The following is a 23,716-nucleotide window of genomic DNA, read 5'->3' as shown; positions in this document are numbered from 1 at the left end:
ATACATTCCAAACAAGGAACATGCTTGAGACCTGGCGTTGAGTCTTGTCTAAGCGAGGTGACGAACTGTGACTCCTTCAACAACCAGAAATAGTTTTGTTTGGAAAGATGAAGTCTTGTCCCGTTCGTTATCGCTTTTTTGTTTCGTCGTCGTCTTGAATTTCCTTCCAACCCTGTGTGATCTCTGGATACCTCGAGGTCAGTTTTGTCGCCGTCAAACAGTATGCTTTCATCAACACAGTCGATATCACAGTCATTTCTCCACGCCTTAACTTGCCCATTTTCCCCAGTCAGTTGGGTAATGGTCCGTTGTCTTGTCCATTGCGAAACTTTGAATTCTTCTTCTGTTCTTGTGGAAGAGAATTTAAAACGAGAAGAGAAAAAATACTATCGGAGCAAGCCTTTCAAATAGACTTGTTATCCCACAGTAGGTGCATGCACGTACAATACTGCACAATTGTACTGTTGTAAGAGAAAATTCGCTGGCGACAGCCGTGTTTTGTTATAATCAAACAATAGTATTTTTACGAAACGTTTGGGATAATTAACACTTTGAGTCTAAGAAATTTAATTAGATAAACCAGTTTCCACCTTTTAACATTACATGGACAATGACAACTGGAGCAGTCGGAGTCCTGAATTTAAAACCATGGAAAAATTGATTGGGCATTCAAACACAACAGAACAGACAGAACAGTGTTTGGAGCATTTCAGGCAGAGGAAAATGGCGTTGAATAAACAGACTTCGTAACACCCAGGCAGAAATTGTGGCTTTTTTAAAATTATACGAAAGCTAGGTCCAAACAATTTTAAACAGCATAAATACGTACAATAAAAAGAGTGTTGTGTTTTCAAGTTAGACTCGACACAGAACCTCAGAACCCAACGACATTAAAGACTGTAACACCTCCAGTTTACTTCATATTATACATTCAAAAGAGTCTTGAATAAATTGTCTTCGCTAAGTTACAACCCCAAGTAACTTTATTTATTACAAATGGACATCAATACAACAATAAGCTAATTCAGAAGTTTAGGACATACAATGAACAATCCATGACAACGGTACAATATCCACAGCAATCAGCGATAACCACTAGTTCGGAAATATTGAACAAATCTTCAACGTATGAAGCAAGCATTTTCACGAATAAAGCTCTCTATAGAAACGACTTCTCCGTTTTAACGAGCAAATTCCCCTATCTCAAAAAAACCTGCCATGACAGGACTTCTTGCAACACAAAACAGGCAGTGAAATTCTTCTCAAAGAAGAGCGAGCCAGATTTCGAACAAGACAACAACTTTGCTCATATTTAGCAATTAGAGCAGAGATTTTTTTCCTTTCACCAAAAACGTTTACTATATCTAAACTACCATGAAGAGAAAGTTTTGAAAACGACTACGCTAAGTATATCTAAGCTATTAATAAAGTGGAATCCACTTCAAACAATTTCAATGAAGTGTCATGTCGATGCAAACCTTTTACGTGACAAACTAGTCAAGTTAACAACTACCTGTACAATTGCACATTTTTACGCACTCAACCGAACTATACGTAAGATTACAGAAGGAATTTAAACAAATGCACAATATGCATGGTTGATAACAGACCATGTATGGTCTTTGTTGAGAGCAGATTTTTAGATAAGAAACACATTTTCATCTGCTACCATTATGTGATTGGCATCTTGCATGACTTGTAACGCAGAGTCGATTTCTTCATCACTGAAAGTCTTGTCACGCCTCACTGAGTCCTTGACGGTGGACAGAGGTAACGTCTGGGTATGCGCTGATGAGAAGGCTTCTGACAAGGCTGCTTTGAATTCAGCGAGTCTGGAAAACACGAACATGTAAGCAGTTTTAACAAAACCCGTTCAACCCTCTGCAATTGAAGTAAATCTTAGAATATTGTTTAAGAAAAACATTACAGAGGTAAAAATAAAGGGAAAAACAAGAATGGTTATGATTACGGAATATTAAGAATAGCCCATTAAAGAAAAACGTGAGAGGACTGGGACGAGTTTCTTATATTGATTAGATTGAAAATCTAAACATTTCAACCGAAATGTTACTGAATGAAAAGCTACCCAGTCAAGTTTGAGAGTTTTCAGCGGAAAATTTTCCAAATGGGAGCCTTGCAAAAGTTGCAAAATTCCATACAAACCCTTAAAATTTTGTGGCCCGTCTACCCAATCCATACAAATTCTCCATTTTAGGTGATATTTGAAGAGCTATCATTTTGCCATTCTCCTCCTCTAAATACTTCTATTCTTGCTTAAGACTCTCAAATTTAGTTGATCTTCCATTTGAATATCTTAGATTTTTCAAACAAACGGAAAACAACCATACTCTTTCCCAGTCCTCTCACGTTTTTGCAATGGGCTATTCAAGATGGTAGCCAATGACAAACAATCTTGCATTATTAAGGCTAAACTTTATAAAACACCCTAAATGACTTTGTGCGTTTTGCAGTAAATATTCCAATGGCAGATATATGAAAACAAGTGGTTGAATTTTTTTTTCATAGCTCATGTGTTTGTCACAATAAAATTTGGCTTCTCGCTTCTGAAAAGGGATAAGCAGATAAATGTCAACGCGGGTCACCATTTTCCTTACTGAGCAACGTGGGCAATAGGTCACGTTTGATATATCAATATTCTAACGTGGCTCCGAGACTTTCAGGACAAAACTACAAATTTGTAACTTTCTTTTGTCTTTCAATTCCCGAAAGAGACTTGGATACAAAGAAAGCTCCACCTAATACAGAATTTTGTCCTGAAAGCCTCGAAGCCATGTTAGAATATTGATTTACCGAAAGTGGCCTATTCTGGACTTCCAAGTTCTGAAGGAAACCATTTTATTTTTCTTTACAATATAACTATCATTACTTGTTCTTGGTATTCGTATTAAAAACAAAATTTATTTGAAAGAAAAGATCAACAAATTGCCTGAAATAATAACAAAGCATATATAATAAACTTAGAAGATACTGTCAAATGCGCAGAACAAACATTCAAAGAGGTGCATGGTGAACAGTAAAGATAATCTGTATTTTGGGCTTGGCACTGTATGGTTTACCTGTCAGCAGAAAGAGTAACAGGAGATTTGTCTTCTGTTGTGTCCATGGCTTCTTCAGAGTCACTTGTCTTGGCGGATCGACGGCGTTTCATCTTCTCAACAACGGCTAAACATGTACAAGAAAGCAAAATAGTTAGAGGTCCAGGGGGGGGGGTACTCCCCTATGTAAGCTATATAGGCATGTGTCGCTGTAAAGGGTGTGGTTTTCAGGCAGTTTAGTCTGGGACAGGATATAGAAATCAGACAGTTTTGGTCTAGAAGGGGGTATAATTTACAAAGCCAAAAACAGGGTTCTTCACGCGGGGTTCTAGAATAGAAAATGAAACTCGAAAGTGACTTTGTAAGATATTGGTTTAACTAGCGCACGTTGGACTACGATAGTGACAAAGTTTCTGCATGGAAAACAGCTAGTCTGGGATAGAGTAGGGGTATTTGGTGCCTAGACTATAATAGGGTTACAAAATCAAGCTGATTATGGTCTAGAAAAGGGTAAGGGTTTCTTTGTTCCAGCAACAGAGGGCTACGTTGATATTTCGGGAAGAAACTGAATCGTGCAATGTAAAAATCAGAAAACAGTTTTTGCATGATAAGGTAAGGTTTTCAACGTTACAGTCGCAAGTGAACAGAAGACTGATCTGCACTCTGCACGATAAACGTTTTCGATCGCGCTGGAGTGGATAGTAGCCGACGAGACGCCAATTTTGCTGTCGTGTAGTTGGGGGAGTGCAACTACACGTATGATTGCATCGCATGTTTTCTTTCTGAGCGTCATAATCAGAGAGTTTCACCCTGTGGTATTCATGTCCACACATAACAGTGATTCTTATCCAGATTCAAACTCCCTTTAATGATAGGCCCAAACATTTTACAAACGTAAATTCCTTCCGCTATCCCACCAAGTCAACAAGCCAAAAAAGCCAAGCCATCAAGCCAAGCCAAAACAGGCCTTTTGAGCAACTAGAAATGAAGTTTTTACGATCGCGTTTATTTTTGGTTAGCATTTCGCTGAAAACTTGATTTGAATCGAAAGGTCTCACTATTAGTCCTTATAAGGACTTTTTTTTCTAACAGGATCGAAAGGTCTACTTGGAAAAAAAAAAAGAAAACAAGAAAAAAATGGCAAATCAAACACACAAACAAAAGAAAGAAAAATAAAAAACAACAACAAACCAACCAAACAAACAAAGTCCCCATTTACGTTGTTTTCGAACTTACCTCCTGTATCTTGTTCTCCTTCATCGCTTTCAAAATCGTAAGGGTCAGCCCCTTTATCACCTCTCGGTTTCTTGGCGACTTTTTGTTTCTTAGCTTGCGACTTGCTCGTTTTGCTGAAAAACACGAAAATTAGATTAGAAACTGAACAAGAAATATCTGGGACATGTTGAAGTGACAACTCTTCACATAACAATCTTTACGAACTCATTACGATCGCTGACAAGTTGTCAATCCCGAGGGATCGTAGAGGCGTGAACGCATTAAAAGCCTGTTTCATTCTAGCGACATAACTACATAAACGAAATAACGACATAATGACATATTCCCTTCAGGAAAAGATCTGTTTTCCCCCCTTAAGATGTTAAGTTCATGTTGTTATCTTGCTATTATGTCTTACGTTAGGATGTTCATACTACAAACATCACAACATAATTTCCTTCTTATGTCGTTGTGTCGCTAGTGTGAACTAACCTTAAACAGACAAGGGTCCATGTACATAAATGTGAAAACGCTTTCCATTCAGTTAACTTTGTGAACTTGATTACAAGGATCTATTGCGTAACGACGATCCTTTCCTGTGAAAATGTCGATGATGTTGTGAAAACCTTTAAATATATGTTTAACGTTGAGGAATGATAAGAAATCTACGTGTACGGTTTCTCGCAAGCTGTGAACAATTTTCTGGAAGTCTTCGGAAAATGGTCGGAAATCTTCGGAAAATCATAATTATAACTATTCTATATCATTTTATCTTACGTCTTGGCTGTCCTCTGTTGTGATTGGCTTGTTTGGCTTTCCAAATCTTCTTCCTCCTCTTCTTCGTCTGAATCTTCTTCAGAATCTTTCTTCCTCTTGTTCTTTTCCCTCTTTTCCACCTGAGGAAAACAAAAAAGCAAAATATTAAATTGATGGCTAAGGAGGCCTTGGAATAAGGAAACAATAGGAGAATCTTTGTTTACAGTATTTGTCTCATTAGCACAGCGATACAGTTTCTGACAGAGCTACAAAAACATTAATTCTGAATATTGAAAGGGCACAGCACGATTAACTGTCTCAAGGAATTTGAGCCCGATGTATTGCATACTTTTTGTGCGACGTGGGTTTAAAAACTCCAAATTTTACAAAGAATATGAGCTAATTAAAGCTTTTTGCGACAGAGAAATTTTGCAGTTTTTTAAAGCTAATTTCTCCTCGAATATTACACCCAAAGAGCCAGATATTTTAACAATTACTAAGTTTCACAAGCGCTCTAAACGTTCGTACTCAGTTCGTGTCTAACGTGATTCCTTCAGGAAAAATGTAAACAGTGAGGTAAGCAAAGATGTGCCTATAGGGTGCATCATTTCGATTGGTTCACTATCCCAGGCTCATCGACATTGTCCACCCCCTACCAAGTGGACAATGCGTGAACAAAGCAAAAACAAAATGGCCGGTGTGATCTCGCATTTTGCCTGTGTTCTCAGACAATCTGGAACTACAAGACAATGCCCTCCCTGAGAACAGCAACAAGGCAACAAAATTTGGTCTCAAAAAATTTTAAAGAGATGCAAACAAGGAAATATTCTGACTCTATGAACCTCTATTGTCTATTATTCACCTATTTAGCAATAAATACTGTCTTACAACATTTTCTATTTGCAGGCTGTTAAATGAAGTCAGGGTTTGATCGGCAGTATTCAGCACTTTGTCGAAATTTTAGCATTCAGAGCTCAGTTGGTGATATACATGTAAAACTTGATCGTCACGTCTAATCTTTGTTACTCAAATAACTCAAGACTACGTTTCTCTGACAATTGCAGCGTTTTTTTTGGCAATTTACCAATATCTAACTGACATTGCTTGCTAGCAAACCCTCTAATGACACATTACTACAATAATTATTGTCATCATATTGACCACAAAAAAACTTACCTTGTGGAAATACGCAAATGACACCATATCAATAGCAGCATCAGCATCGTCCTACAACGTAATCAAAAATTAAAATCTACAGTTTTCCTTTTTAGTGGAAGTAAAGTGTCATTCGCTGCAGATTAAGGTTATGGCAAGAATCAGGTGAACATTGTTCTCACCTGTCTGGGAGGCTGGGTGCTAGTATGCAGGGGTGTAGGTCACGTGGTTTGGCATAGTCCTCTGTCGTGTGTGTAATAAGAATAAGCCAAATTTCGTCCTTTCATCAATAACATACTGAAGGACATCCACCCATTTGTCAATTGGGTCAGAAATTTTTTTTAAAAAGTTCAGGCCACTAAAATGTTTGGATGGGGTTATCTTCCACAGTTTCGTCCAATACAAAATGTCTCAAATTTGTATAATGTAATTAACAAAAGGTATTTACCTCTTCAATAACTTTGCTCATTCTTGCCTTGGCATGAGCAGTTGCCAAACGGATCATTGTCTCCAGGGTACGGGCAGTAACAGGCATAGTCTATAAACAAAAATAAAGAGTAGTACAACAACAACAATATTGTTATTTCACTCCAGAGTTAGAAATAATTTAATAAAATTGTTATAGATTAAACAAATGATAAGGGTGCTGGCCAGGGTTTTAGTCAGGATTTGAAAAGTGGCAGTCCAAAATGCGCTATAAGGTCTGCTAAAATAAACAATTTCCAAAGTAACATATGGAAAAGAAAACAATTTTCTTTAAAAAGTGGCTGTCCACAGGACACCTGGACGGTCATCTGGCTAAAAGCCTGGTGCTGGCTACCCAAAATAACCTAAGAGTTAAAAATGCCAGGCAGCCAGTTAAAAGAAAAGATATACAAGGTGACAAAGAAGTTATTTCAAAACAGTAAATCTAAATAGCTCTTAACGCCTATACTTTTTCATGGCAAACAATTTTACAACACAAGTAGCTAAGCTTGTGTACAGAATATGTAAAGTTTGTTACAACATATAGCCTGTACACAAACTTGCCCACTTTACTGACTAGCCTCGTTTGCTGTGATTCGTCTTTTGCAGTTCGCACATGTGACGAAAAGTGAGCTTGATCACAAGCTAGATGTCATTATAATGCAGCTCTAAATCTTACTTGCAACTGTGTTAAAAATACTGAACAGACTTTGTCTTGACCACACCTTAGCTTTTTCATTTCCAACATTTTCCTGATCTCTGAGTGTAGAGTAGCTTTTCGAGATCTTGTCTGCAGCTTCTTTAGTCAAGCGAGGCTATATGCAATTCAGAAAGAAAGAATCAAGAAATGAAACAGCTATACATGACCATTAACCACTTATTAACTAAGAATGGCGGTCACTCAGAAATTATGTGGTCTTGAAAATGGTCACTCTCTTTTGAAGTTACCTAGTAACTTTATTATATGGCTAGGTCTGTGAGCGGGCAGGATGAACCGCTACCTGAGTTGGCAAGACGGCATTAAATTGCCCCCTCAGGATTACCTGCTGTTTCCTGCAAAAATATAGTATCCCTTTTCCATATAATAAATCCTTTAAATTATAATTGGCTAAGCTTGTTTGGTCAAGAAGGCTGGATATTAGCCTCATTCTTTTTTTGTGTATTTATGGACCTCGACTCTGTCTCGGTCCATAAACACACACACAAAAAAGAACCAATATCCACCCATCTTGACCATACAAGCTTGGTCAATAACCCATTTGTATGTGACCTCAAACTGAAAGTCATTTGTCCTTGAAATTTTATTCACTCTTTCACCGTTTCACTGGGTCTTGTACGTCGCAGCTCAATTCATTTCATAGCTACTCCACCATATAACTCCTTAACGAGATGTATAATTTTTTTCTTTCATTTTCTCTTTATATTGTACAGTTTATTTGTTGGGATTGAAGAATAAGCATATATACTGACCTTAATGCTCTTGGCAACATGGATGTACTTCTTCATGAATGCCATAGACACATATCTCTCTCTAAAAATAAATTGGAAAATAGAAGTTCATATTTTGTTACTTACCTCTTCTCAGCGTTTGCTATTGGTGAATAACATACTGGTGTAACTGTCAATACCAAACTGTATTAATTTTTATTCAAATTGTTCAATTTGTTTCGAGCTTCGTTTTGTTCCCTATTGCTATCAGGGTATCATATAAACATCAAGAGTATTTAAAAGTTCAACAACTCACAAAGTTTATAACAGGGTTCGGGTAACCAGAGAAAGTTACTTCAGATCTTACTTACACATCAAAAAGGTATCTTTTGGCTTCAGCCCACAAGGAATATACATGTGTTGGCTGGTGCAAATGGCACAGAACAAGTAGTGCATACGAATGGGAAGCTACGTGCTTTATTCCTCCATGACAACTAACTGAATCTGGGGAGCCCAGATGTGGCTTCCTTCAAAGGAGGCTGGAATACAAATGACAGGCCAACACATGTACATGGAACCCTCGGACTTAATCACATCTTTTCAGCCTACTTGCGATCCTTTCGCTGTCCATGCAACATTGCATCATGCTTCTCAAAAATGGGTGTGTCTGTCTCCTTGTCCTCTCTGTCAGGGTCCTGTGTGGCCAGTGTCTCTGTTGTCACTCCAAACGGTAAGGCTAATAAATAAATTAAAATAATTATAATATTTAGACAGGAAGCCACATCGGCCTTAGCTGGTTTTCATGCAGGTCCTCTGTCCTGGTCGAATTGGAATTTGGAGATGTTGGTTTTTCATGGGGGAGAAAAACCCAGGCCACAATGGTGAAAGGCGAGCACTCTCACAACTGTGCCACCCCTGCTCCCTAATAAAATAAGCAAATGACAATGATTTAAGAACTTAAGTTGTCAATAACCTTGAGAGCATTACAAAGTTGCCTTCAAAGGACCACTGTTTTCATTGAAGATGTTTACAATATGTTTCCCAGTTGTGTTTTTAAAATAAATATTTGGAAACATGGTTTATTTTCCTTGCTACAATTCTTCAAATGTTTTGCTCAAGGTCTTTTTATTTTACTGATTCAGCAAGGAATTGTCATGAAAGTCAAATTTCAGATCAGACTAATTATTACCAAACATAAATCCATGATTTGCAAACCTGATCATGCCTTCACTTTGACTTGAAGAAATTCTTATTAACAATAATCATTAATTGGTATAATTACTACAAGTAATTCTTTCCTCCAATTTCTCTCACAAATTTTTCAGGGAAGAAAGTATAGATCAAAAAGCAAATTCTCCTGTGGCAAATTACAGAAAAATTACAAGAGGCCATGAGGAGAATTTCAATGTTGAGCCTCTGCTCACCTTCCCCTTCTTGTTCCCCTGGTTTTCTGTATCTGTGCATCCGTAGGACATGCTCAGAGATTTTGCGATCATTGTCAGGGTCCATCTATTTATAACGTCAAACAAGTTTGTTTGTGTAAGTAATTCTCTTTTTACTAGTCAATTAGTCTAAGCTTAAGGAACAGACAAACCAACAGCTCTGGACCTTTCAAGGCTTTTAATTCAAGCTAACCAAATGACAATAATATACTGTCTTGTACAGTATCAGAACACTATGAAATTAATGTACTCAGCCTCGTTACAAATATTAACAACGTAAATATAAAAATAATCTACACCCTTTAAGAACTGGCAAAAAAACCCTGCCCTCCCCCCTCCACCCACCCCGGGAGGGGGTTCAACCTTACCAGCTCAAAATTGTTCAAAGAACTCACACAGACTGCAGACATATGATGATAAATAATATGATTTCACTAATCAGTCAAGCTTGACTCACTTGATCAAGTACAATAAACAGCAGATCAAAACGTGACAGCAAAGAGTCCTGCATTCCGATGTTGTCCATGGGGTTCTTATACTCGTCATACTGCATTGATGAAGGAAAAAAGAAAGGTGAAGCAAAACATTATAAAAGTACAATGATCGCTTTTTGTCCTCTATTTCACAAAATAATAGAAACAGGCTTAAAACACGATTTTTCAACAACATGTACAGGCTTGGCTTATTCATTGCATCTTGTTTGTTCGTTTAAGTGTCAGTTTACCCATCCGTCCATCTATCTATCCATCCATGCATCCATCCATCTGTCCACCCCTAAAAGTTTGTCTGTCTGTTTGTCTGTTTGTCTGTCAGTCAATCGGTCAGTCCATCTGTCTGTGTCTTACTGCATGTTTGTCTGTCATTCTGCCGTCTGTCTGTCTAGATCTGTCTGTCCGTTATCTACAAAAAAAGGAATGACAACAACAAGGAATAGCGGCTTCTTACCCTCCCTGTCTGTCTGTCTGTCTGTCTGTCTGTCAATCAGTCAGTCTGTCTGCAGTCAGTCTGTGTGTCTTACTGTGTGTCTGTCATTCTGACTGTCTGCCTGCCCAAATCTGTCTGTCTGCCTGTTATCCACGACAAAAGGGGATTACAATCACTAGGAGTAGCTGCCCCTTACCCTGCCATAAACTGGGTTAGCAGCTGCTAAAACCGAGCAGCGAGCATTAAGCTTGGCATGAATTCCAGCCTTGGAAATAGTGACTCTTCCTTGTTCCATAACTTCATGTATGGCAGTACGATCAAGATCACTCATCTAAAAGAAAGAACACTGATATGATCAAATGGACCAGAGGCTAAGCAGGCAGGCCAAGCACAGCCAGACAGTATAGTAAGAGTTGCTGAACATTTGGTTGGTTTCAAGAAATACTCTTATTTAGCCGCTCCATGTTGAAATAAGAACTCATTAATATTACAGTTGAGTGTGATTACAGTGTGAATCTACATGTAGGCCCCTCCAATTCTTAACGCTTCAATGACACTTTTCATGTATTTGTCAAACTTGATTTTGAAAATTCCTGTCGCCTTTAACACCTTATTTCTTACATGTCTCATATTTCTTTGTGATTTACAAATTTCACCTTGCTGAATTTAATTCTTAATCAAAATTTCAACCACTGCTGATAAGCTAGTTTTACCTTGTCAAATTCATCAATACAGACCACTCCCCTGTCAGCAAGCACCATGGCTCCTGCTTCTAAGCGACGCTCCCCTAAAAAACACATTTATTTAATAAATATTACACACAGTTAGTTAGTAATTTATTTGTTATCAAAACTACCTGGCTACTCAGATTTATTAAGCATAAAAGACTTTAATTTATAAATTAATTGAAAGCTCTTTACCTGTCTCAGGGTCTGTAGTAACAGCGGCAGTCAAACCAACGCCTGATGAGCCCCGCCCAGTGGTTGGAATGGCACGAGGGGCAGAGTGTAGGACATACCTAGGAGGTGTAAGTTTCTTTTTTTAATTAAAAACGTAAGCTGAGAACAAGTGAAATGTAAGAGACATTTACAGGACTTTTCATCAAAAATGTTGAAACTGAACAAATTGGTTGATTAGGATCATCATAATTAGCTTTTTCATTCAAAAAGATAATCCTTTGACTGTTCACATTCATGCTTTTATTTCTTAAGTGAATATGGTCTTCTACATGAAAGCAAGGAAGGATGAATGGAAGAATCAGTAAAGATCAAGTGAATGAACCAATCAATGAATTTAAATAAAGCACTGCCAAATGAAAAGGCCTGTAAACTGTAAACCAAACAAAACCAAAGGTCAGATCTCCTTACCTTAGCATCTGAGACTTAGCAGTAGATGGATCACCAATCAGTAGAACATTAATGTCACTGAAAAAAAAAATGCGATAGGACATTTTCTTAGTAAAAATAAGCTTTCAAGGAACCAAGCAAGAAAAGGGTGGGAGGTGAGAAGGCAGGGTGGCAGGCAGGTGAGTAGGAGGGCAGGTGAGTAGGAGGGCAGGTGGGAAGGCAGGCAGTGGGCTGGCGAGTGGGGAGAGAGGTCCAAGAAAGGCAGAATGAGGTAGGGAGGCAGGAGTCAGGGAATGGGGGTATTTTGCCTGCTACCCTGACGTTCAACAGATGGTGCACACATTTTAGTCTAACCCTTGTGAGATAACTTTAAAAATTCCTAGGAATTCCTAGGAATTTCCTAAGAATTCCTAGGAAAAAATTCCTAGGAATTCCTAGGAATCTAAGGTGTGAATTTTCACGGTAATTCGGACTCGGAATTCCTAGGAATTCCTAGGAATTCCAAGTTTACATAGAGATGACTTGGAATTCCTAGGAATTCCTAGGAATTCCAACTGAAATATACTCACCTTGAAAATTCCTTAAAATTCCCAAAAATTCCTAGGAATTTCTGAGAATAACTTGGAATTTGTAGGATTTTTTGAGAATAGGTTGGAATTTTTGGGAAAATCTGAGAAAAACTGGGAATTTTGTATCATTTGTAGGCCAGACAAAATTTTGATGATAAATGCCCAGCATTAAAATAACAAATAAAGTCACTGATATCACATCAAACAGGTTTTAAATGAATGGTTTATTACATTGGCTCTCATGAATTTAAACATAAGAATAATCATCCTGTTTCTTTTTCATTACATCAAGAATCAAAAGTAAAACTGAAAACAGATATGAAGGTCAAACTTTTACATGTTTGATAAAAAGAGAACTTTTTCAGATAATTTAATTACTTTTTTAGTTTACAAATCCAACAATTTTCCATACACAAGATTTTACCTTAAATTATTGTTATTGTGTGGAACATATCTGGACTTTCATGATTGTAAGGAATCAATGATAAGAACAAAACTGAGACATTCCTTAAAATTAAAAAAAGGCTGAGTTTGGGCAAACTTAGCTGCTGTTCAGTTATTTCTGTTGATTCTGCAGCTAGCCTCTTCATCTTCATCTTTGTTGTATAACACCTAAAACAAAATTTAAAAAAATACATTACACTGCGATATATATGAGGTACTGTAAGACTGAGATCCAAATATTTATGTGCTTACAGTTTAATACATGCAGCTAATTAAGGCCTGACTGTAAGCTGGTTGAAATGTTGAAAGAGAAGACTTGATAATTGTGAAGGTGCTTCTATACTATTGATAAATATGTTACATAAATCTTGAGCTTACAGTAGACTAAATCAAGGTTTTCCTTCTTCTATAAGTGTATCAACAACTCTCGAATTGGAGGATATATATCACGGTTTTTAGCCAAATTTAGACATTAGAAATATTAAAAAAGACACTTAAAACATTAAAGGAACATTTAAATAATAGAGTAAACGCAAAAGAATATATGGATGGACAAAAATTGAAGATCAACACGGATTGCCATACAGTCAGGCTGAAACACACAGGAGACATATCAAACTCATGCAGACTGTGGCTGCCTCGTTGGAGTTTTTGTCAAGAACTTTGACTGGGATCAGCGAGAACTGCTATATTTGTTTCGTTTGAACAAGTGTGGCGAGAGAAACGACTTGTTATTCGCAAATCAAATTGTTTAGGCATGCCGTCTGGGCAGCCTAAATTGTTTCAACCTTGCTTTAGCCAGAATTCATTTCATGCCATGACTGAGTGACCCGCTCGTGTATGATTCGTGATGACAAAGTTCATTCAAAAGCTTTTGTCTAACTAAAAGAAGTTACTTTGTATAATGTAGGGTTACTTGAATTCGATTACTCACCAAATAGTTTTGTATACAGCTAATCTGCCCTTTGAATTTTTCCCCGTTGAAACATCCACAGTAAGACTTTCTTTCAGCTCCAAATCTTCGCCAAAAATAACGTGTTTCTCGTTAATGACACTCACGCTGTTTTCTTCTAGTCACAGGACTGCAGCAAAAACCATTTTGATATAATTTTGGAAGTGAAATCTACTAATACACACAAGCGATCAACCGTTAACGCTGAATTCAAAGATGGGCGCCAAAAGAGAATGAATAACGCGATCTTTGTCACGTTCAGTCACGAGGATAGTCACGTGAAAATTTGCGTGCTGTGATTGGTTCAGTTGATCAGTTGAGGAGAGAATGGAAACTGGAGAAGAAGGAGAGAGAGACTGGCAACGAGGTTGCCAGACCAGTCGTTTTCGATGGCAAGTCTGTTTCCCTTTCCACGCTGTGTTGGTGGTCTTTTGAAAGATGGGTCTTGCTTCGAAAGGAAAAAACTACACAAACTTTTTACGAAGAAATCGAGGAAAATGGAACGTACTTTAACTAGTTGATCTGTTCCCGACGGTTGTCAAGATAACAAAGGATCGTGAGGCACTTAAATCAAGTTCACTGCAAAGGTAAGGAATCCAATTTTATAGGGATTTTCTGTTATGATAAGCTATAATTCTAAATAAATCAAACTAAGCAATGCATTGTGTGCTCTTTGAAAATCCCAAAAGCCGAAATTCACCTAAAAGGTTTCAGATCGACCTGAGAAAACGAGATAAATTCTGCGAAATAAGCTTAAGCTTGTTGTAAGTCCACCAAATCTATTTTGAGAGCCCACGTGTTTCAACACCCAGTCAGCACAATGCAGCAAGTAGAAAATCATTTCCTTTGAATTATTTATAAGGATTAACATTATATGAGATCTATAGTCTTTTCAATACATCAAGATGTAGGTTTTTTTTTAATTTGTCATTTATTTATGTCAGTTATTTATTTGTTTCCCACTGACTCATAATCTTTTTTATTCTTTTGATTTTGTTGTGCCATGAATTAAAGTGACCGTGAGGACAAGGAAATACAAGAAACATATTGATGATCCCACTATACCCATACCAAAATCTACAAGATTTGACCACATAAATTGCTTAAAGCAGTCTTCCCAGGGCAGTTGATGTCATCTCCCTCTCTTGCATCACTTTTTCCTCGAAATCATTTCCAGCACCATGAACAGAACACCTCAGAGTTTTCGGCTCGCCTGAGTGAGATGGCTGTTGGCAGAAATGTTGTGGATGACTTTGATGGACTATGGAGTTAACCTTTATGCAAGAATTGAAGCTTCACAGAAGCATTTGATGAAATTGAGTTACCTATACACTGTACCTGAAAAAACTACAGAAATACCAATTGATGTAATACACACAACAGTTCAGATTTGTCCACAGACAGTGATTCAGATAATGATGTTGAAGTTTCTAGTTCTGACTCCTCTGAAGAAATTGAGAACTCTGACACTGACGGCCATTCACTGGACTCCCCTGATGAAAGTGAAACTAATTGTTCACAAGAAAAAAACATTTTCTGCCAAAGAATATGCCTGTATGGCTATTCTGGCCTTAATTTCAAGACATTGTATGACAATGAGAGGCTGCTAAAGATATCCTTGTTTTAATGAAACTACAGGTAATTTGTCCAGAGAATGTCACAGTACAGTTTTACAAATGTACAGCAAGTGTGTGGAAACTGTGAGCTTTTCATTTCTGACATCTGTGAGAGATGTCTTCCTCTTTCTCCTAAAGTCATAAAGGATCAAGTCAAAAATTGTTCAACAGTGGGCTGTGATGGGTATGTGTGTGAATCTACAATTATATTAAATATATACATGCATATATATACTTTTGGTTTTATCGAAATTGTAAATAATATATATACATTTATGCTGACAGGAATTTTTTGCTCAATCTATTTATCAAATCTGAGAGCATCCATTTTTCTATCAGTTAAACTCTGGGTGTTTGATTTAAGGGTCCATACGGGCACATATACACTAACAAATCAGGTTGGATCTAAAAAGCAATGTTATGAGTGCTATAGTTTTATGTCGAGTTGTCAGACTTAAACTGGAATTAATGTAGTAACATTTGTTTGTAAATAATTACCTTGTAGCTTGACAACAATAAAAAGGTATGGAACTGCAGGGAAATGATCCTGTTGATTTTTACTAATTCACAGAAACTGATTCATGCACTGAGTTCATCTTTAATTTTGACATTTTGGGAAATTTATAGAAATTTCAAACACAATATTTCATGTGTTTTAGCTGTTCCCAAAAATTCCTAGATATTCCAAACACATTTTTTAAAACAGTCTGGGAAATAATAGGAGTTCCTAGGAATTCCCAATAATTCCCAGTCATACTTTTCACTATTCCCAAATATTCCCAGAAATTCCAAGGTCTTCGATTAAATATAATTTGCATGGCTTGGAATAACTTGGAATTCCTAGGAATTCCCAATAATTCCCAGTCATACTTCCACTATTCCCAAATATTCTCAGAAATTCCAAGGTCTTCGATAAAGCATAATTTGCATGTCTTGGAATAACTTGGAATTCCTAAGAATTCCTAGGAATTCCTAGGAATTCCCAGACTACTAGGAATTTATTTTGCAGGGGATTAGAGCAAATTAAAGTTTGAAAGTTACTTCCATTCATTGAATGGGGAAATATCTATTTAATAATGTCAGAATACACCTACCCTCTAAGCCTTGTTCCATTTTCCAGGACTTTCTCTGTTCCACCTAACAGTAGACACAACACCGCTCTCTTGATGTACTCATGTCCGTGAATTGATGGTGCTAATGACTGGGCGAGGCTTTCAAACACATCCTATTAAGGAAACATATTTGAGAAATACATAACTGGCCTCTGAGTTCAAGGTTGATCACTTTTCTAGCAAGGTTTCTCCTCATGAGAGAAAGCTAAGTGGCTTTTAGAGTTCAGCAACATCAGGGTTGTAGCTAAGAAAATAGTAACAATACAGTCACTCTATTGTTATTTTATTTTTTGTACTGTATTGTAATTATGTCTTTTAAATGGCAAAAACCAAATAAAATTAAAAAAAAAAAAGCTAAGAATATAGTCTCCTGGCTAGGATTTTCATTGAACCGGTCACCATTTTGCTCAAGGGCTACCAAGCTTTATGTTTACAAGATGGTGGACACAGTACACAGAAGGAGAACACCCTAAAAAAAGTGCTCAAACAAGATTTTATTTCAATTACTTTACTCGTTTTAGTGCCACCAATACTCAAGATAGTTAGGAATTTATTCCAAACTTTTCATTTAGCTGGTTCGATATGGTTCAGATATTGAATGATTACAAGTACATGTATGTCCTTTACCAAGTGATGGCCTGCCAAAATCATTCCAGCCGGCGATCACCTCTTTCTCAGTCAGTGAATTTCACCGGTAGCTGGTGCAACATTGAGTAGACAGTAACAAAAGTAGAGTTCTTCTGTTAAAGGTTTGCCACAGCTAGTAGCAATAACAAAATCATACAATAACTGCAATAATGCTGTACCTTCTTGCGACGGCTGAATTTCTTGATGTTAGATACATCACTAGCGGAGAGATTTGGAGCAATTTCCTTACTCATTACGTGGATGTGATTTGCAATAAGAACCGTTCTGCAAAAAAGGGAAACAAAACAAAATCAAAGTAATGCATAGCAATGCCACAGCATTGTTTGAGCTTTAAAAGAGTTTACATAAACTCAAAAAATAATATATGCTATAGATGTGTTAATTCTTTGGTTTGAGAGCTGAAAAGATTCTATTAAGCAATTAGATTATGAGCTTGAAATTTCTATTGTCTGATAGTTGATGAGGGCGTCCAGCCCTCGTCAACTATCACACATAGAAATCGAGAGCAAATAATCTAATTGCTTTAGTAGAAATCTACTAGTCAATAATAAAGTGTATTATCGTTTGTCTCACGATGTAGTCACTTGAGATGTAGATCGCGACGTTTCGACTGCTTACTGCTAGTCTTCTTCAGGCGATAAGGTCGACTGATTGTACGGTATCATTTATATCACAAAGGTCGGCTGTGATTGGTGCATTTCGATCCTCCTATTGTTCCATTGTTCCGGCGAGTAGCTGTTCCCTCAGTGGTCCGCTGTTGTACTGTTCTCCTGTTGTTGTGTTTCTTGATCGTGGGTATCCATGCTTCAGGAATTTCAATTCCACTGTCCCTGTTGATGTTGTTAGGGTGAAGTCTTATGTGAATAGCTTCCTTGACCCTACGTGTGTACCAGTGAGGATCTCGATCAATAAACTTGACCTCATTCCAGATAGGATAGTGGCCGGTCTCGTGGGTATGTTCAGAAACGGCAGAGGTCTGGGTACGGGTGAGTCGTATATCCCTGTTGTGTTCTTTGATCCTCTCCTGCATAGATCTCCCTGTTTCACCGATGTAGACTTTGCCGCACTCACAGGGAATTCTGTAGACAACACCATCTTGTTTAGCCAGGTTGACGGTGTCCTTTGGTCGCACTAAGTGTGACCGAAGTGTCGTGTCGGACTTAAAAACGGTGCGAATGCCTTGTTGTTCTAGGCAGCGGCGGAGAGACTCCAAAACTCCTTGGACATAAGGTAAAACGGCGGTGGATTTAAATTCCGCGACAGGCTCTCTTCTTGGGGTTGTTCGTGCCTTTGCAATCTTCTGTACAAAAGAGGAGGGATATCCATTAAAAACAAGTACAGATGACAGATGTTTCTTCTCTCCAGCGATTACTGATGGTTTGGTGACGAGACGTTTAGCCCGGTCGTACAGACACTTCACAATACCGCGCTTTACTGACTGAGGGTGGTGTGAATCATACGCTAGGTACTGATCAGTATGTGTTGGTTTCCTTTAGACACTGGTGGTAAGGCGGCCATGAGGTTCTCTGTAAACTGACGTGTCGAGAAAGGCGATCTTGTTGTTGTTCTCGATCGCCTTTCTCATTGATCGAGATCCTCACTGGTACACACGTAGGGTCAAGGAAGCTATTCACAAAAGACTTCACCCTAACAACATCAACAGGGACAGTGGAATTGAAATTCCTGAAGCATGGATACCCACGATCAAGAAACACAACAACAGGAGAATGGTACAACAGCGGACCACTGAGGGAACAGCTACTCGCCGGAACAATGGAACAATAGGAGGATCGAAATGCACCAATCACAGCCGACCTTTGTGATATAAATGATACCGTGCAATCAGTCGACCTTATCGCCTGAAGAAACTAGCAGTAAGCAGTCAAAACGTCACGATCTACATCTCAAGTGACTACATCGTGAGACAAACGATAATACACTTTATTATTGCATCTACCACGATGAATAACAACAACCTTTTCCTCGACAAATCTACTAGTTGTTCAAACTTTATCTAAATCCTCTTCACAGACACTTCGGAAACGTCAAGATGAGAACGGCATTCATGACAGAAGGCGAGTAGCTTTATACTAAAATGAAATAGTGTTATGTAGTTATATGGAGATTCATAAACTAAAAAGAGTCCCTGATTCAAAGTATTTTTCTAACCAGCAAGTGAACCAAAGGCAAGTCAACTATTTTATCAAATGAGTAGAGACTTTTCCAAGCAGCATACATCTTGGAAATCTCTTAATCTTATTAGTTTCTCACAAGGCATAGCTCAATACTGTTGCCAGTCCAGCATTTCAAAGCTAGTAATAATTAACAAACCAGGCTGTGAATCAGTCAAAGGTTCAGACTTGAAGATCTTCATTATTTTTATATGATTGCTTAAAATGCCTTGTAACATGTTGTGTCTTCAAGTGCCACAAACACAAAATTTGAATAATTTAATTATTAGTAAATAATCTTGTATGGCTAGCAATCATGATTATAATAATTACCTGAACGTTCCTGGGGTAAATCCAGACCGTTTGGAGGGAAGGCAGCGATACATTCCAATAACTTGCACTCTATCACCAGGCTACAAGAGAAAGCCAAGACAACCTTGCTCAGACTTAAACCATATAACCTACTCATCAAGATTTATTAGGAAATTTTAATATCAATTAATAGCAACCAATCTATAAATTAATAACTTCCCAATGTACCTTGCATTTATCTACCAGGTCGTTATCAGATATGATGTCCACAGAACGAGGAAGCTGTCCCGCTGGGGCTTTTTCAGGCATTTCCTGGAAGAGACAAAAGGTAGATTTTTATCAGTAGGTAGAGAATGTCTGCTTTATCACAGGGTTCATCACTGGAGCTAGTATCTCATCAGTACTGGCACTTGCCCCTCACAGTAACTGGACGGAATGCTATTCCATCATAGGAACTTCTTCCTCCCCATTCCTACAACCCTACCCACCGGATGCATTTTGTCACATAGCCTTAACCGTTTGACAGTAACTGGGTTTCAACACAGACACAAACCCAAACTTCTCACACACCACTGGTAGCCATATTAAGCTGACCACTGCCGCCTGACCTTTATCGCAAAAAAAAAAAAACTAATACAAGTAGCATTACGCTAAAGACCAGAGATAACGAAAAAACTGCAAGGTTTGTACATTATACTGGTATTGTATAAAAACTTAAAATCTTTGGGTGGGTGGGCGGGAAAGTCGGCAATGGCAGATGCAACAAAAACAACTACCCACCCCATGTCACATGACCTATACCCAGGCCTCAGTGGTGTGTAAGAGAAACATTTTTCACTTATTTCGTTTCACTCGGCCAATGAAAAATTACTCTTCTCAATCCAATGTTGAGCACATGAACTCTTACATGACTGATGCCACACGTAATTTCATTCTGGTGGCACTCCACTGATCTACCTTACTGACCAGTTTTAAAATCTGGCTGTACTTTGTTGATCGGGTCTGCTTCAAGGGTAAGCTGGATTATGTGTTCATGTGTACTGAACGCATCCCTGGTCAATGTTGATTGATATCCTTGATCGATACCCTTGCTCAATACCCTCGATCAACCCTCAATCGATACTCAATTGACACTCCATTGACACCTTGGTTGACACTCGAATGACGCTCCATCGACATCTTGGTCGACAGTCGGTCGAGAGTGGCCTAATTTTTGATCGATTGATATGAGTTGGTCGACACTCAGCTAACCATCAACGGACTGTTGATCAAGTGTCGATAGAGTGCTGACCAAGTATCAATTTGGATGTTGATCGAGTAGTGATCAAGATGTCGATCAAGGGTATCGATCAAGAGTATCGATCAACACTCGACTGCGGATACCTTTAGCACACACGATCTGGTAAGCTGATGCTTTTAAAATGTGACCAGCAATAGCAGCTGTAAGGTGTAGTTTTCATATACATGTAAGCATCATCCTGCTAAACCAGCACTCTCTACAAGATGGATTTCCCATTTCCAAGAAAATGACAAATTAAAAAGTTGTTACCTGAATTGTAAATGTCTGATGATCTTTGTATGTCGATAAGCCATACTCAGTTTCAAGAGGGTTACCATCTTCATCCTACAGTGAGAAGAAGTCCTTAGTAACAACTCAGTGCATCACAGTCTGGTTTTAGATACTGGCCCTGAGTTGGTAGCAACATGTGCACTTTACTTCAAAGTAAAACTCACAAAAGGCTACAGCAATGTTGAAAATCCCTACCCAGGAACTGGTAGTTTCTGATTTCGACCGAACAAATATGCCATTCTCTTTACACTGTATGCATATATAAAAACTTTTATTATCAACATAGGTGACAAGTAACTGCAACAAAGCTGAGAAATCCTATCCAGTGACATGGGCCACCTCACTTTGTAACGTTGTTCGTATGCAGAACAGAGAAGAATCGACCAGAACTGGAGACACAAACTGCTGTGTTTAATCTACCCTCTCGACTACAGCTGACAAGTCAAAAAACGGAAAGGATGGTCTAAACCATTACCATGGCAATGTCATTCATGAAACTTAAACCGGAAGCGAATCAATCAATATGGATATCGTTACACACTTCAATGACACAGGATACCCTATCCACTCCTCTCGAGTGACACAAGACACCCATGAATTCCTTAAGTTAGTAACATCAAAAGAAAGAATGGTTTTGTGACACATGGACAGTAAACTGTCAATAATATAACAAAAATTACGTAATAAAGATTTACACCAAATACAAGAGTTACCTTTGTGGGATAAACTGAACTAGTTGGGAAAGCATCGAGGGACGTGAGATCTGTGTATCTTCGAACCAATGTTTTCTTGGTCTGTGGGCAGTAATGAACACTACGCACAACCTTTGGCCTTACAAGGGAACCTAACAAACAATAACATACTGAGCAAGTGTCCTCAATGTGAGTGGAAGAAGGGAGTGCATGGCCAAAGAAAGCTACGTGTAGTCAGCTCAGAGTAAAAAAAATCATGACAGAGCAAGCAAGTTATCCATTTGCAAATAACATGTGGATTAGGTGGCAGTATCCAAAAGATAAAAAAAGTGTTATAGCCTACAAACTCCATTCCAGACAATAAATTCAACAGTACTTGACTTACATTTGGTTACAATTCCCTCCACACAAACCATGTTTCCGATAAAATGAGCCGAAAGTGACCTGGGTGTCACATGCTTAGCCCCAAAGCTGAAAAAAAAAAACACATTTTATCGTCAGGAAGAGGTATACCTACATGATAAATTATAATAATTGACTAAAAATAATAAATTATTTAACCATTAACAAAAAATTAACACAGATGATTTTACCTCCCATCAAATCCAATAAAGAACTCCTCATGTTTCTTGCTGTAAGCTGTATCAGCAGAGCTTACGAATTCCTTTAAAGCATTCTAAGAAACAAAGATTTTTTTCTCAGTTAAATTGAAAATATTACATGTATATCAGCTTTAAACTAAAAATGATAAATTTTAACAAGATACATGTGTTCTACAGCCAGAGTAAAAGTATTCTGTACAGATAACTGGGATAAGCATAATAAGTATTCAATATCATTATTATTTATTTATTAAAAGCAGTACCATTCATGAATAAGTAGTATGAAATACCTGAAAAGCGATCAGCTCCTCAAAGGCATTGTTAAGAATCCTGAGGAAACAAGAAAGTGAATTTTAATAATAACATAGCCTGTTCTGATATTAAGGGTCTCGTAGGAGTAAGAGAAGTTACCGGGTAGGGTGGGAATTAACCCATACTTACTCAACAGCTCTTTTCTCATTTTTCCTCCTCAAATCATTGATGTTTACAATCAATCTGCATTCATTCTTGCTTATCATGTCACGAACTTTGCCATGATATATTCCTTGGTCCTCCTAAAGGCAAAATACGGTCAGCTTACAAAATTCTAGGGCAAAAATTACTATAAAAAAAGCCATCTAAACTCTTCATAATCTCACATTCTGAGGAATTGATTATCAAATATCCATAAAATCATCAAAGGTCGAGAAAGTTAAGTCTAAAATCATGTGAATTAGATCAAAAAGTTTCTTGATCTTAAGAATTCGAACTGTACAGAATATAATTAATAAGCATATGTACAAGCATAAAATTTCCCGGGAAACTCAACATGTGATTTCGGAGCTTTAATTTGGAGTGTGTTCCGTTAAACAGTCTACCAGCATTAGAACACAAAACCAAAGATCGCTAGAAACAAGCATATTTGTTTGCGGTTGAAAGATAGCAATCGAAAAAGCCGAATGAATGAGAAAATTTTAAGTTCTATTGCTTACAACATGTGCGAGCGAGCGAGCGAGCGAGGTTCATTATACCTAAATCAAAGCGTGATTTCATCCAAAAAGACCTGCAAATCTACTCACATCGTCGTCCAAGAAATCAAGGTACTCTCTCTGAAGTTGTCGTAGATATTGTTCATTGTCCAAAGCCATTTTTAACGTAGCAATTTGACCAGAGCACAAGCTATTAAACACTCGAGGTCGCTCGTTCGAAGGTTCCGCACAGCAAACTGTTTAACCACGTGATCAGATTTCGCGCCAAAAAGC

General features: G+C 37.9%; 1 protein-coding gene and 1 long non-coding RNA gene across 2 annotated transcripts; both read right to left on the bottom strand.

Moving 5' to 3' along the window:
* Positions 1-965: 965 nt before the first annotated feature.
* On the bottom strand, positions 966-23,691 carry LOC110055438 (zygotic DNA replication licensing factor mcm3-like). Its single transcript, XM_020761829.2, has 26 exons — positions 23,534-23,691; positions 22,917-23,029; positions 22,766-22,805; positions 22,467-22,549; positions 22,259-22,344; positions 21,895-22,025; positions 21,161-21,235; positions 19,840-19,923; positions 19,633-19,712; positions 17,287-17,392; positions 16,463-16,593; positions 11,809-11,865; positions 11,362-11,459; positions 11,155-11,228; positions 10,638-10,772; positions 9,975-10,064; positions 9,500-9,584; positions 8,685-8,811; positions 8,118-8,178; positions 7,373-7,462; positions 6,631-6,720; positions 6,204-6,254; positions 5,049-5,167; positions 4,293-4,405; positions 3,078-3,183; positions 966-1,832 (listed from the first exon to the last, which is right to left on the bottom strand). The coding sequence occupies exons 1-26, from the start codon at positions 23,600-23,602 to the stop codon at positions 1,640-1,642; spliced, it is 2,487 nt and encodes an 828-aa protein (XP_020617488.2). The 5' UTR covers positions 23,603-23,691; the 3' UTR covers positions 966-1,639.
* Positions 12,562-14,156, bottom strand: LOC149105574 (uncharacterized). Its single transcript, XR_016201166.1, has 2 exons — positions 13,735-14,156; positions 12,562-12,968 (listed from the first exon to the last, which is right to left on the bottom strand). It is a non-coding gene; the product is annotated as an uncharacterized LOC149105574 (long non-coding RNA).
* Positions 23,692-23,716: the final 25 nt, after the last annotated feature.

The sequence above is a fragment of the Orbicella faveolata genome, unplaced genomic scaffold (assembly GCF_042242905.1).
Source record: "Orbicella faveolata isolate gen_17 unplaced genomic scaffold, um_ofav_v1 contig_34, whole genome shotgun sequence".
NCBI lineage: Eukaryota > Metazoa > Cnidaria > Anthozoa > Scleractinia > Merulinidae > Orbicella > Orbicella faveolata.
This window is presented reverse-complemented; position numbering and strand designations above follow the sequence as displayed.

Bases quoted from the DNA above. Each gene is read 5' to 3' on its own strand.
- LOC110055438 (XM_020761829.2), bottom strand. From the start codon at position 23,602: ATGGCTTTGGACAATGAACAATATCTACGACAACTTCAGAGAGAGTAC. The intron at 17,393-19,632 runs GTAATTATTATA...CCTTTTTTGCAG, and splicing joins TTTACCCCAGGAACGTTCAG to AACGGTTCTTATTGCAAATC. The intron at 5,168-6,203 runs GTAAGTTTTTTT...TGTTTTCCTCAG, and splicing joins CATTTGCGTATTTCCACAAG to GTGGAAAAGAGGGAAAAGAA.